This window comes from Salmo salar, chromosome ssa14 (assembly GCF_905237065.1).
Source record: "Salmo salar chromosome ssa14, Ssal_v3.1, whole genome shotgun sequence".
Lineage (NCBI taxonomy): Eukaryota > Metazoa > Chordata > Actinopteri > Salmoniformes > Salmonidae > Salmo > Salmo salar.
Genome location: NC_059455.1, coordinates 81,972,546 through 81,986,992, shown reverse-complemented (window position 1 = coordinate 81,986,992; position 14,447 = coordinate 81,972,546). Strand labels below are relative to the sequence as shown.

The 14,447-nt window shown below is 41.3% G+C and overlaps 1 protein-coding gene across 4 annotated transcripts in view; it reads right to left on the bottom strand.

The window, feature by feature from the left end:
• Window positions 1-1,307: 1,307 nt before the first annotated feature.
• Window positions 1,308-14,447, bottom strand: part of LOC106570424 (heat shock factor protein 1) — a 31,542-nt gene continuing 18,402 nt past the window's right edge. Inside the window, exons 6-14 of one of the 4 annotated variants that reach the window (XM_014142744.2) lie at window positions 13,208-13,269; window positions 12,991-13,099; window positions 11,957-12,093; window positions 9,673-9,897; window positions 6,646-6,720; window positions 5,857-5,962; window positions 4,958-5,011; window positions 4,278-4,338; window positions 1,308-2,539 (exon numbers count right to left, since the gene is read on the bottom strand). In XM_014142744.2, coding sequence (XP_013998219.2) covers window positions 2,331-2,539; window positions 4,278-4,338; window positions 4,958-5,011; window positions 5,857-5,962; window positions 6,646-6,720; window positions 9,673-9,897; window positions 11,957-12,093; window positions 12,991-13,099; window positions 13,208-13,269 — 1,038 coding nt within the window. In that variant the 3' untranslated portion in view covers window positions 1,308-2,330. Of the gene's footprint in view, window positions 2,543-4,277; window positions 4,339-4,957; window positions 5,012-5,856; window positions 5,963-6,645; window positions 6,721-9,672; window positions 9,898-11,956; window positions 12,094-12,990; window positions 13,100-13,207; window positions 13,270-14,447 lie in introns of all 4 variants that reach the window. The other 3 variants (XM_014142743.2, XM_045694874.1, XM_014142745.2) reach the window with 3 other exon arrangements.

Below are 14,447 nucleotides of genomic sequence, written 5' to 3'. Positions count from 1 at the left end.
GAGCAATTGGGGGTGAAGGGCCTTGGTAAGGGAAGTGACCAAGAACCCGATGGTCACTCTGACAGAGCTCCAGAGTTCCTCTGTGGCAATGGGAGAACCTTCCAGAAGGACAACCATCTCTGCAGCACTCCACCAAATCAGGTCTTTATGGTAGAGTGGCCAGACGGAAGCCACTCCTCAGTAAAAGGCACATGACTTTGGTTTGGCAAAAGGCACCTAAAGACTCTCAGACCATGAGAAACAAGATTCTCTGGTCAGATGAAACCAAGATTGAACTCTTTGGCCTGAATGCCAAGCGTCACATCTGGAGGAAACCTGGCACCATCCCTACGGTGAAGCATGGTGGTGGCAGCATCATGCTGTGGGGCTGTTTTTTAGCAGTAGGGACTGGGAGACTAGTCAGGATTGAGGGAAGGATGAACAGGGCAAAGTATAGAGAGATCCTTGATGAAAACCTGCTCCAGAGCGCTCAGGACCTCAGACTGGGGTGAAGGTTCACCTTCCAACAGGACACAACTCTAAGCACACAGCCAAGACAGTGCAGGAGTTGCTTCAGAACAAGTCTCAATGTCCTTGAGTGGCCCAGCCAGAGCCCGGACTTGAACCCGATCAAAGATCTCTGGAGACCTGAACATAGCTGTGCAGCGACGCTCCCCATCCAACCTGACAGAGCTTGGGAGGATCTGCAGAGAAGAATAGGAGAAACTCCCCAAATACAGGTGTGCCAAACTTGTTGAATCATACCCAAGAAGACTTGAGGCTGTAATCACTGCCAAAGGTGCTTCAACAAAGTACTGAGTTAAGGGTCTGAATACTTATGTAAATGTGATATTTCAGTTTTGTATTTTAATACATTTACAAACATTTCTAAAATATTGTTTTTGCTTTGTCATTATGGGGTATTGTCTGTAGATTGATGAGGAAAAAAACAAATGTTATCCATTTTAGAACATGGCAGCAACATAACAAAATGTGGAAAACGTCAAGGGATCTGAATACTTGCCGAATGCACTGTACATGGAATCCTGCTTTAAATTCAAATAATTTCTATCCCAAAAAGCAATCCACATAATGGGATGTGCTGGCTGGTATAGAAGGATTAACCCAGGATATTATGTCAATCTGTTGTCATATACAGAAAGCATCTTAAAAGCAGTCTATTGTACAATTGTACAAAGGCCAGTCTTAAGTCAGTGGATTCGGTTTCAAGAAATCTAAACCAAATCAGTTCGATTTCAAGACATGAATGCTTACTGTGAACAAAGGCAGATGGGTTATCTAGTAGAAAACTCTATGCCATTCAGATGTCTGACGTGTAATATTTTATTGACAGTTGGTCATCTAGTCTTTAAGAAAAAATGCTTAAAGAAAAAAATATGAATTGCAATTCAATACTCAATGTTTCATTATATTACTTAAAAAATCAATATGATTTTGTCATCCAGACTATGTGAACATTGACACTTCTGAGGGCTAGAGTAAGTAGTATTTGGTGTTTTGGAGAACTCTGTCTAAAATAAATTAATGTATGGTTCTTTAAACAACAAGTAATAAAATGGAACAATCTTAGATACGAGAGTATAACTATAAGGTGCTGAAATACCAACAGCATTCCATTATGAATTATGCAAGGGAAAATGTCAAAGAAAACACTTCCTGCATCTAATGTGAATAAAACAACATATTGGTGCAGCACAAAGATTCAAACACTTAAAAAATTATGATTAAGGTACTATCCTTATATCAACAGGTGAAAGCGCAAGAACCTAAACATTAAAAAAAGAAACAGAAAAACCGTTTTTTTTCTTCTAGAAACAGTCAAGCCACATCCCTTGGATAGTGAGTCTAAAAGAACCGAGTTGACAAGAAAGAAATGATTCAGGTGGAGTCGTGGACCACACACGCACACACCGTTGAAATGTATTAGATCTTTACCCTTGGTATAACAAAATTATTTTGCATACTTCCACTTTTAATAATTAAAGGAGCTTGGTGATCAATGCTTAAAACTTGACCTAGTAATGATTATGATTGAGCTTTATTTATGTCCGCCAGTAAGATCACAGATAATTCAACCCAGGAAGTCCTTTCCATGGGCTGAATAAACCATGCCAGTAGCGTAAGTCGAACATTTGGTTTGATTCATCTAAGCAAAATTCTTTCAATAAGTAGTTTAAGCCTTAAAATGAATGAAAATCAATAGCTCAGAGAATAATGAACACCATAATAATACATCTTTTAACAGGTTGATTTTTCATCATCTGCACATTAACATAATGACAAAAAAACAAAAACACACTGCAATACATCACTTGATAAAAAAAAACGCTTTAGGATAGTTCGGGCTTGTCTGGTGCTGCTGTGTGGTAGTCGGTAGTGAGGAGCGAGATGGTAGGGTCCTCTTCAGGGTCCTGGTCCTGGGTGAAATACGAGTCCCCCTCCAGCTCCAGCAGAATGGGGAGGTCCGCTCCGCCATTCTCATTGGTCAGTGGGTCAGTCAGTAGCATTGGCTGGGAGGTGTACTGGACCAGCTGCTTCCCTGCTTTAATCAACATAGAAAAACATGAAACTATGATCTATGAAGACAGCGAGATCTTTTTATTTTCTTTAACTTTAACTAGATATCTATGGAGTTTCCATAGCCCCTTTACACTTCTTTAGCGTACACTGCATGAAGTATTACATTGAAAGTGTTAATGTTTTTTCAATATGACATTTTAAAGGTTGATTCAAGTGTGTTCATTTCCGCAGTATGTAGTATGTATTATGTAGTATGATGACTAGTATGTATTATGGAGTATGTATTATGTAGTATGATGAGTAGTATGTATTATGGAGTATGATGAGTAGTATGTATTATGTAGTATGATGAGTAGTATGTATTATGTAGTATGATGAGTAGTATGTATTATGTAGTATGATGAGTAGTATGCGTGGAGTATGATGGTTTTTAGGCGATCCGACTAAATTCACATAGAAATTTGTTATACATCTGTCATTCTCATTGAAAGCAAGTCAGAAAAGCAGTAGATCCATTTGCATGCTTCCCGTTATTAAGTTTAGTTTTTCACATGCTAAGCTGTAAAACAGAAGAAAATACAATGTTTTGGTTTATTGAAAAAATACAGTATTTGAACAGTGGTTAATTGGTCCAAAGTTGTGTCACAAACTTAAATTAGGCAAACGGTTTAGAATTTGGTCACACTTTATTTGGATAACATACTATCAACAAACTATCTGTTGATAAGCAACTGCTTGCTAAGGTTACGGTTAGGGTTAGAATAAGAGTTAGGGTAACAGTTAAGGTTAGGAGAGTTGAAATGTTATAGATAGTCTGGAGAGCATCTATGGATGGACTATACAAATAAAGTATTACCTACAATTTTAAACAACTAGGAAATGTTGGAGTGTTTTCTACATATTGCAAGAAGTGACAGAGGCCTCATTATCATATTTCGCAGCATACTTTGTTGCAGGTAGATCATTTTGAATTGTTTGTTTCAATATCTTTGTTTTGTACATTGGTTGTTATTGATCTTATGGTATGCAAAGATAAATAACATACAGATTGGGTTAGTGGTTGGATTTATTGCAAGCGTTACTGAGATTGTGTAAACGGGAACAACTATCTAAGTAGTCCTTTCAAATTACACCTTCCAGCCTAGCAATAACTTTGACAGCCGGTTGGGGTTCATGTAAAAGTTCAGATTGTTGGTGTCCTCCTTCAGGCTGGATTCCATAAGGAATTAGATGTCATGGTAATCGGTGGTAACCTTATCATTCATTCAAATAGCACAGTGGGAAATATGCAAATTAGGCTTTAGTCTCTACAGTGTTAAAAAGGTAGTAAAGTACTAAAGGGAAAATGTAGTCAGATGATTGAAATTCAAAACATAGAAAAGTGTAAAATAGCATGGGAGCCAATTAAAAACACAGAAAGGTGTAAAATGGCATGGGAGCCAATTAAAAACACAGAAAGGTGTAAAATGGCATGGGTGCCAATTAAAACACAGAAAAGTGTAAAATGGCATGGGAGCCAATTAAAAACACAGAAAAGTGTGAAACCACAGTAGTTTTGACTAAATGGGGTGGGACTATATAAACCCCAAAATGGTGTTGAATTTGACTCCATGGGAGTTGAATTAACTCTTGCAATTTTACTGTGTAGTAGCAGTAGTAGTAGTAGTAGTATCAGTACACGGTCACATAAAAGCACAATTCATATTTACAAAATAATGCATAGTCAGCATGATATACAGTATATTAGGAGTTTTTACCTGTGTAGTTGTCACTTCTCTCAGCCCCTTTGGGTGGATCTGATGAAAGCAAGTCCTGGATCTATAAAAACAGAGGAGCCTACAGTGTGAGACACTGACTTATTTTATGAACAATACAAAAGGAAGTAAATAGCTAAAGTCACAATCCCCTTTCCCTGCTACGGCAGCAGGTCTATATCCATACCCCTTCAACCCCGTCTCCCAAAGACTACCCTCTGGCAAATGGTCCAGGTCAATCACGACCAAAACCTCCTGCCACTTGAACAGGTTCTTCCCCCGTGCCGTGGCCCTCACCAACCAGCCACCTTGTCCACGATGATCTTTTCCTTCATGTTTACTATTCATCCATGGACTATGCACCCTGCACTTTCATAGAACTGCACATTGCTCTTTGCACAGAGAATTTACACAATCCAGATTGTATGTACACAATGAACATCAAGCTATCACGCACCTGCCCTTTGTACCAAGCACATCCCGCATCGGCCTTTTGATATATATTGAGATATATATATATATATACACACATACACACACACACACATTTCCCCTACGCTGTACATTTTTTTTATCTATACATGCACAACTCATAATGTAGTCTGTAGTTTTTAGCTTGGTGTTCATTGTGTACATAGAATGTGGATTGTGTAAATTCTGTCTCTAGAATCTGTCTAACTTACACAGTCAAGGCTCTCCAGGTCGAATTCAGAACCAGGCAGGGAAGAACTGAAGAACTGAAAGACAAGTAGTTGAAGAAAATGTTATTGTCCCCTGGGGTTTTTCAGCAGAATCATATCAATAATAACATTCACAAGGAATAAGACAATATACATTGAGTGTACAAAACATTAAGAACACCTTCCTAATATTGAGTTACACCCCCCCTCCTCCTTTTGCCCTCAGAACATCCTTCATTCGTCGGGACATGGACTCTACAAAGTGTCGAAAGCGTTCCGCAGGGATGCTGGCCCATGTTGACGCCAATGCTTCCCATATTTGTGTAAAGTTGGCTGGATGTCCTTTGGGTGGTGCACCATTCTTCATACACCTATACTATTATACCCCGTTCATAGGCACTTAAATCTTTTGTCTTGCCCTTTCACCCTCTGAATGGCACACATGTACAATCCATGTCTCAAGGCTTAAAAATCCTTCTTTAACCAGTCTCTTACTGCATCTAATTGCTGTAAATGAGAATGTGTTCTCAGTCAACTTACGTGGTAAAATAAGGGTAAAATATATATATATAGTTTTTATAAAATCTACAACGATTGTGTATTTAACAAGTGACATCAATAAGGGATCATAGCTTTCACCTGGTCAGTCTGTGTCACAGAAACATCCTGATGTTATGTAAAACCAGTGTGCACAAACATAACATGAACCATAAACTCTGTAGTCACGGTCACCTCACACCAAGTTGACCAAAAAAGCCACAGTCCCTTTAAAACACACCCTGTCACCTAGAAATGCAGTGACAAACCTCACTGCACATTCTTATTTGACCAGTCACAGTGTCCCACACAGTAAATGCCTCAGCATACGGTTGTTGGGACAGAAAAACTTAGCCTGAACTTACTTCAAAGAGGGGTGAGGACTCGAAATTGATGGACTGCGCGTTTAGGATAGTCTGGAGGTTTTCCAGGCCATTGTCGATGCTGTCCAAATGGTCACTCAGCTCACTCCTACACCAAAAAACAAAACATGGTTCATACTTATACGTTTCTGAAAATCTCCCTGACTAAACACGCATTAAAGCAAATTAGCGGTTTAAAAGAAATGGTAGTAAAATCACCCAACACAACTCATTTGATATGAGCAACAGAAGCCATTGGAACAGCGCTGAGCGGGCCACACAATCACCGAGTTGTGAGCCTGATCCCCAGAACATGGAATAGTCTGCCTTTCCCCTACAGTTCACTGGGCCTGCCACATTAAAACCCACTTACCTAAATGGAGGGTAGCATTTGGGGTTGTGCAGATAGATTAACATTTGGACAAAACATGCTGAATCAGATGTTTTTTCAAGCCTGTGTGTTCAAAACACTATCAATGATCAATAATGATGTTCTCAGTTGGTGCCAAATACTGAGAACTATCAAATATTGAGACACACTATCAGTTTGTAGACCAAGAGTACAGGTCGTCACATCCAGGGATAGGGTAAATGATACGCAATAATGACTGATCTAATATATTTGCTCAGTATAGACATCACTTCGTTCATTTTTCTAATTACACACAGGCTTGACAGATTGCCAGCAGCAACAAGCCCAGAAAACAATGTCAGGTACAGGCAGCAGCATCAATCAAGAGTTCTGGGGGGAGGACAACATAACAGGGTTTGTGGGCCAACTGAAATGCTAACCCTGGGTGAGGTCTGAGGTGTAGAGTCGAGGAGGGGCTGGGGAAGAGGCGAGAGACCTCTGACATCTGTGTTGAACTGAAAAGATAGAAGCACAACAGCTGGAGAGAGAGGAGATCATAGCACTACTACACACTGCACCCCATAGGTTGACTACAGCCCAGGAAGGGGGATCACATTGGCTACTCGGCTTCTCATTGGCTGAAAATAAGAATAAGGGCAGAGAGGAAGAGGCAAAGCAAGCGGTTCCCACTCTCGCCAAAATCTGTCCAAAATAAGCCCGATGTGTTTCCATGGGCTTATTTTGGACCTAAGTTTGTCGACGACTCCCATTGTTAGGGCGGAGACATGAGCATCTCATCATTATATACTGATCTCTGATAAGGGGCATTGGGACCACAGGAAAAGGGACGTTGAATGGCTGCTGGTTTAAAATGATATCCTGCTGAAAAAAATATTAAGCCACAACATACAGTGCCTTCAGAAAGTATTTACACCCCTTTACTTTTTCTAAATGTTGTTGTTACAGCCTGAATTTAAAATGAATTAAAATGTAGATTTTGTGTCACTGATCTACACACAATACCCCATCATGTCAAAGTGGAATTTTGTTTTCAGAATATTTTCAAAATGTATACAAAATAAAAAGCTGAAATGTTTTAAGTCAATAAGTATTTGTTATGGCAAGCCTAAATAAGTTCAGGAGTAAAAATGTGCTTAAGAAATCACACAATAAGTTGCATGGACTCATTATGTGCTCAATAATAGAGGTTAAAATGATTTTTTAATGACTACCTCATCTCTCTACCCCACACACAATTATCTGTAAGGTCCCTCATTTGAGCAGTGCATTTCAAACACAGACTCAACCACAAAGACCAGATATTTTTTCTCAAATCCTCATAAAGAGTGATAGATGTGTAAAAACACTGAATATCCCTTTAAGCATGGTGAAGTTATTAATTAGGCTTTGGATAGTGTATCAACACACCCAGTCACTACAAAGATACAGGTGTCCTTCCTAATTCACTTGATGGCGAGGAAGGAAACTGCTCAGGGATTCCATGAGGCCAGTGGTGATTTTAAAACAGTTACAGAGTTTGTTGGTTGTGATAAGAAAACTGAGGATGGATCAACAACATTGTAGTTACTAACCTAAATGAAAATAAGAAAACCTGTACAGAAAACAAATATTCCAAAACATGCATCCTGTTTGCCAACAAGGCACTTTAATAATGCAAAAATGTGTGGTAAAGAAATTAACTTTATGTACTGAATGCAAAGCGTTATGTTTGGGAAAAACCCAACATAACATCACTGATTACCACTCCTCATATTTTCAAGCATTGTGGTGCCTGCATCATGGTATGGGTATGCTTGTCATTGGCAAGGATTAGGGAGGTTTTTTGGGGATAAAAAGAAACGGAATACAACTAAGCACAGGCAAATCCTAGATGAAAACCTGGTTCAGTCTGCCTTCCAACAGACACTGGGAGACAAATTCACTTTCAGCAGGACAATAACCTTAAACACAAGACCAAATATACACTGGAGTTTCAAAACAACATTGAATGTTCCAGAGTGGCCGAGTTACAGTTTTGACAAAAATTGGCTTGAAAATCTATTATTTTATATATTTTTTTACCTTTATTTAACTAGTCAAGTCAGTTAAGAACAAATTCTTATTTTCAATGACGGGCTAGGAACAGTGGCAAGACTTAGAAATATATTTCTAGCAATGATCAACAATCAACTTGACAGTGCTTGAAGAATTAAAACAAATTATAACAGGAAAAATATTGTATAATCCAGGTATGGAAAGCTCTTAGACACTTGCCTAAACATACTTACAGCTTTCAATCGCTGCCAAAGGTGATTCTAACATGTTTTTTCACAGGGGGGGGGGATATCTATGTAATCAAGCTATATTAGTGTTTTATTTTTCATTAATCTTGAATAAATGTTTGAATTTTTCTTCCACTTTGACAAGAGTATTTTGAGTAGATCGTTGACCAAAATTGACAATGAAATCTATTTTAATCCCCCTTTGTAACACAACAAAATGTGGAAAAAGTAAATGGGTGTGAATACTTTCTGAAGGCACTGTATGTAATGTACAGTCTAGGTTCCATTAGAGAGTACGATTTCTAGAAAATAAATAACAATTTTAACTCTTCTCAACAGTGACACAGAAGTCAATGACTGAGACAACATCAAGAAAGGAAAAAGCTACAAAAAATTGAAAACTGCATTTCTCGGTCTGATGTATTGTATGCCCATAAATCTATACATCTGAAGTACAGTAGATTAAGATTTACAGTATGCATTAGTTTGATTAAATGGCAAGTAACTTATTATGTACAGTTAGTAGCAACAGCCAGGATCCTAAAACTAAAAAGCCAAGATGAAATGCAACAAATCAACAGAACTATGTCTAAAATGCCATCCAATCCATGTTTTGTTTAAAATAATTTGCCTAGTCTTTGAAGTGTATACTTAGCAAAACCAGACGAAGGCAATAGGGTTGTGTATGTAGAGCTTGTTGAATGATGGTGCGTATTAAACTAGCATAAAGCGCTAACAGCTGCCTAAACTGTTCATCAGGGGAGGAGCTGCTTTGAATCCCTAGCACATCCTCTTGATGCAATGTGACGTGATAGACACAGAGATGGTTGAGCATGGGGAGAAGCATAGGACAGTAGCCTGGCTGCAGACGTCCACTGGCATGCGACGTCTGATTATCAAGGCAACGAAATGCTAGCGTGATGCAAGTGGATCTTAAGCTATGGAAAAACAGCAATGACGAATAGTGAAAAGCAGCGGGTGGCCTTCCTATCGTTCCTATCGGCCTTGGTGTGTTTTAGCCAATTAGATTGACAAGGAATCCTTTAAGGGGAAGTGAACAAATGAACACAAGTGTAGAAGGGGAGAATTAGGCTCATATCTGTTGGCCTGTGCTAGGTGGGAAGGGCTGAGGGACAGACTGGCAGTGGGACCTGATCACGGTGACATTATCTAGGAATCACTCACTTGTCTAGACAGGCGAGGCTGAGACACTTCTGCTCCGTAGGGGTCGTTGGGGCGGGGGACGCGTTAGGCTCGTTGCTCTCCTGCAGGATGGAGTTGATGAAGGTGATGGGGGACAGGGGCGTGTCTACCTGGACTCCTGCCCCACCGATCACAGCCTCGGCCGGACAGACCTCCTCCAACACGGGACTGGACGGCTCCTCCTTTATGTGGACCAATGGGCTCGTGCTGAAGACAGGAAGAGAAATGGGGCAATTTTGTTTATTCTTGGATAGTTGGTATGGGGTCAGGAGTTGTTGCTGAATCCTGACTTGACCAGGAAAAACTTTAGGCCTTAGTTCAGGGTTTCCCAACTGGCAGGCCGTGGGTGATTTTATTTGCCCATCAAATCAGCTCCAAGTGATTTTAATTTTGGAAATTGGTTCCAAAGTGCATAATAGAGAGGTATGAAAAAAGTATACAAATGTAAGCAAGGTTTGAAATGATTATGTTTTAGTCAAATGATATACTGCTCAAAAAAATAAAGGGAACACTTAAACAACACATCCTAGATCTGAATGAAAGAAATAATCTTATTAAATACTTTTTTCTTTACATAGTTGAATGTGCTGACAACAAAATCACACAAAAATAATCAATGGAAATCCAATTTATCAACCCATGGAGGTCTGGATTTGGAGTCACACTCAAAATGAAAGTGGAAAACCACACTACAGGCTGATCCAACTTTGATGTAATGTCCTTAAAACAAGTCAAAATGAGGCTCAGTAGTGTGTGTGGCCTCCACGTGCCTGTGTGACCTCCCTACAATGCCTGGGCATGTTCCTGATGAGGTGGCGGATGGTCTCCTGAGGGATCTCCTCCCAGACCTGGACTAAAGCATCCGCCAACTCCTGGACAGTCTGTGGTGCAACGTGGCGTTGGTGGATGGAGCGAGACATGATGTCCGATGTGCTCAATTGGATTCAGGTCTGGGGAACGGGCAGGCCAGTCCATAGCATCAATGCCTTCCTCTTGCAGGAACTGCTGACACACTCCAGCCACATGAGGTCTAGCATTGTCTTGCATTAGGAGGAACCCAGGGCCAACCGCACCAGCATATGGTCTCACAAGGGGTCTGAGGATCTCATCTCGGTACCTAATGGCAGTCAGGCTACCTCTGGCGAGCACATGGAGGGCTGTGCGGCCCCCCCAAAGAAATGCCACCCCACACCATGACTGACCCACCGCCAAACCGGTCATGCTGGAGGATGTTGCAGGCAGCAGAACGTTCTCCACGGCGTCTCCAGACTCGGTCACGTGCTCAGTGTGAACCTGCTTTCATCTGTGAAGAGCACAGGGCGCCAGTGGCGAATTTGCCAATTTTGGTGTTCTCTGGCAAATGCCAAACGTCCTGCACGGTGTTGGGCTGTAAGCACAACCCACACCTGTGGACGTCGGGCCCTCATACCACCCTCATGGAGTCTGTTTCTGACCGTTTGAGCAGACACATGCACATTTGTGGCCTGCTGGAGGTCATTTTGCAGGGCTCTGGCAGTGCTTCTCCTGCTCCTCCTTGCACAAAGGCGGAGGTAGCGGTCGTGCTGCTGGGTTGTTGCCCTCCTACGGCCTCCTCCACGTCTCTTGATGTACTGGCCTGTCTCCTGGTAGCGCCTCCATGCTCTGGACACTATGCTGACAGACACAGCAAACCTTCTTGCCACAGCTCGCATTGATGTGCCATCCTGGATGAGCTGCACTACCTGAGCCACTTGTGTGGGTTGTAGACTCCGTCTCATGCTACCACTAGAGTGAAAGCACCGCCAGCATTCAAAAGTGACCAAAACATCAGCCAGGAAGCATAGGAACTGAGAAGTGGTCTGTGGCCCCACCTGCAGAACCACTCCATTATTGGGGGTGTCTTGCTAATTGCCTATAATTTCCACCTGTTGTCTATTCCATTTCCACAACAGCATGTGAAATGTATTGTCAATCAGTGTTGCTTCCTAAGTGGACAGTTTGATTTCACAGAAGTGTGATTGACTTGGAGTTACATTGTGTTGTTTAAGTGTTCCCTTTATTTTTTTGAGCAGTGTATATCCGTTTGGGCTTCTTGCGGTCAATTTGAAGTCTGTTTCTGCTCCCTGACCATCCCCCCAAGAAAACAATCTAGTTGATGATCCCTGCCTTAGTTGTTAGAGGATTTCTTGGTCAGGTCATGTGATCAGGAAAGAAAAGTAGATTTAAAAAAACCAACAAAAAAAACACATTTAACAGATGGTTGATGAAATGAGGCAAGCTCACTAACCTTTCCTCTATCCACTCATTAGTGACCTCCACAGGGCTGGCCTGTGCCAGGTCGGTGACGTCAGAGATTATGGGGCCATTGTTAAGAGACGGCTCTGCCGTGAAGAGACCGGTACTGGTGAATGGTGCACCCGAGGCCTGGGAAGATGACACACATTCACATACATAGTACAGCTGTACTGACATCCTAACAAGATCAGTTGAATTTTTTTTAAATACTTTTTTGTACCCCTTTTTCTCCCCAATTGTGTGATATCGAAATTGGTCATTAGTCTTGTCCCATCGCTGCAACTCCCCTACGGACTCGTGAGAGACGAAGGTCGAGAGCCAATCGTCCTCCAAAACACGATCCTGCCAAGCCGCACTGCTTCTTGACACACTGCAGTATCTGGAAGCCAGCAGCACCAATGTGTCAGAGGAAACACCGTACAGCTGGCGACCGAAGTCAGTGTGCATACGCCCGGCCCACCACAAGGAGTCGCTAGATCGCGATGGGTCAAGGACATCCCGGCCGGACAAAACTTCCCCTAACCCGGACGATGGGCCAATTGTGAGCCGCCTCATGAGTCTCCCGGTCTCGGCCGGCTGCGTCACAGCCTGGGATCGAACCCGGGTCTGTAGTGACGCCATAGACCACTGTGCCACTCGGGAGGCCCACTAACAAGATCAGATGCGTAACACAAGCTCAATAACAATACACCTTTCTTAGCCGCGCTCCAGCGACCACACCTCTGAATGCACTAGCTTAAAAGACCAATAAACTTAAAGTGACTTACAGTAAGTCCTCATGTCTGAGATATGAATTAGCCATCTGTGATTGATGAAGTCTTTTCTGGAGATTGTCACAATTTTGTGTACTTACGTCACTAGCCTACATCAAAACATGCCTTACAAATCAAGTTGTCCATATCATAACTCAATTGTAAAGTACAGCTGTAAGCAATAGCATCAACTGTGAATTCACTCAGCCCGAGTTCCACTTCTACCACAGGGAGGTGCCAAGCTCGGCTAGGTTCCCGGTGATGCTGAACTCACGGAGATAGCAGGCGAGCCCTGCAGCGAGGCCTGAAGATGTTCCAGAGAGTACTGCCTGCTGAACTTGGGCAAGGAGTGGGCGGAGCTGCTGTCATTCAGCATCAGGGGACTTTAGTAGTTCCATAGAGAGGAGACACAAAACAAGAGTCAAACACTCACAACCCTTTACTGGTTCACTATTTGACTGAATGTGCGGTAGCTAAGTTAAATGACTTGCATCTTTCTCTTCATCCCCAGGACTCTGTTGGACTGCACTAGGGTCACTAGGAACTGGATCAGCTGTGGGAGACAGACACAGTTAGCAGTAGAGCTGGGTGATATTGGCAAATTTCACGATAAATTGACTGAATTATCACGATAACAATAAATAGAACTATAGATTTCTAACATGCCACTTTTGTATATTGCCATACCCTTAGAACGTCTACTAATACTTTGAATGCTTTAACTAGCAATTGAACCGTTAGCAATTGCCTATATTATCAGACTTATTTCATTTAAAAATTCAAATTTCTCTCGTATACATTTCTCTAGCTACTTATCATGATTATGGATATCAGTTAAACGTCCTCGATAAATGGTTGGTTCAGTCTGTGGCAACGTTCGGTTTATCGTCCCAGCTCTAGTTAGGAGATGATTGGTTGATTTATTAGACAATTTAAATTCTACATATACACCCAGACACCAATGCAATGACAGTACAGGGTTTATTCTGGATCAAAAAGGGGCTTAGGTGGTGGGTGCGGCGATGGGCGCGGCGATGGGCAGTTTGCCGGCGGAATGTTTTGGGCTCCCCCATCCTGGCAGTGTAGAGAATTTTTGGGCATTTCTTAAGCCAACTTTCTGCAATTCTACACATTTCTCCATGGGGCTGAGAGACATTTTTGGAGTTTTAAAGCTAATTTTCTGCAACTCCATGCATTTTGGCATGGCTAATGCTGTGAATTTTTTGTTGCTCAAACACAATATCAAATTCATTGTTTAAAAAAATTCAAAATTCTCCTTGACTGTCTAGATTATATTATCAAAGAATACAGTACAAGTCAAAAGTTTGGACATACCTACTCATTCAAGGGTTTTTCTTTATTTAGACTATTTTCCACATTGTAGAATAATAGTGAAGACAACAAACCTATGAAATAACACATATGGAATCATGTAGTAAGCAAAAAAAAGTGTTAAACAAATCAAAATATATTTTATATAATTTGAGATTCTTCAAAGTAGCCACCCTTTGCCTTGATGACATTTTTGCACACTCTTGGCATTCTCTCAACCAGCTTCATGAGGTAGTCACCTGGAATGCATTTCAATTAACAGGTGTGCCTTGTTAAAAGTTCATTTGTGGAATTTCTTTCCTTCTTAATGCATTTCAGCCAATCAGTTGTGATGTGACAAGGTAGGGTTGGTATACAGAAGACAGCCCTATTTGGTAAAAGACCAAGAAATTGGTTATA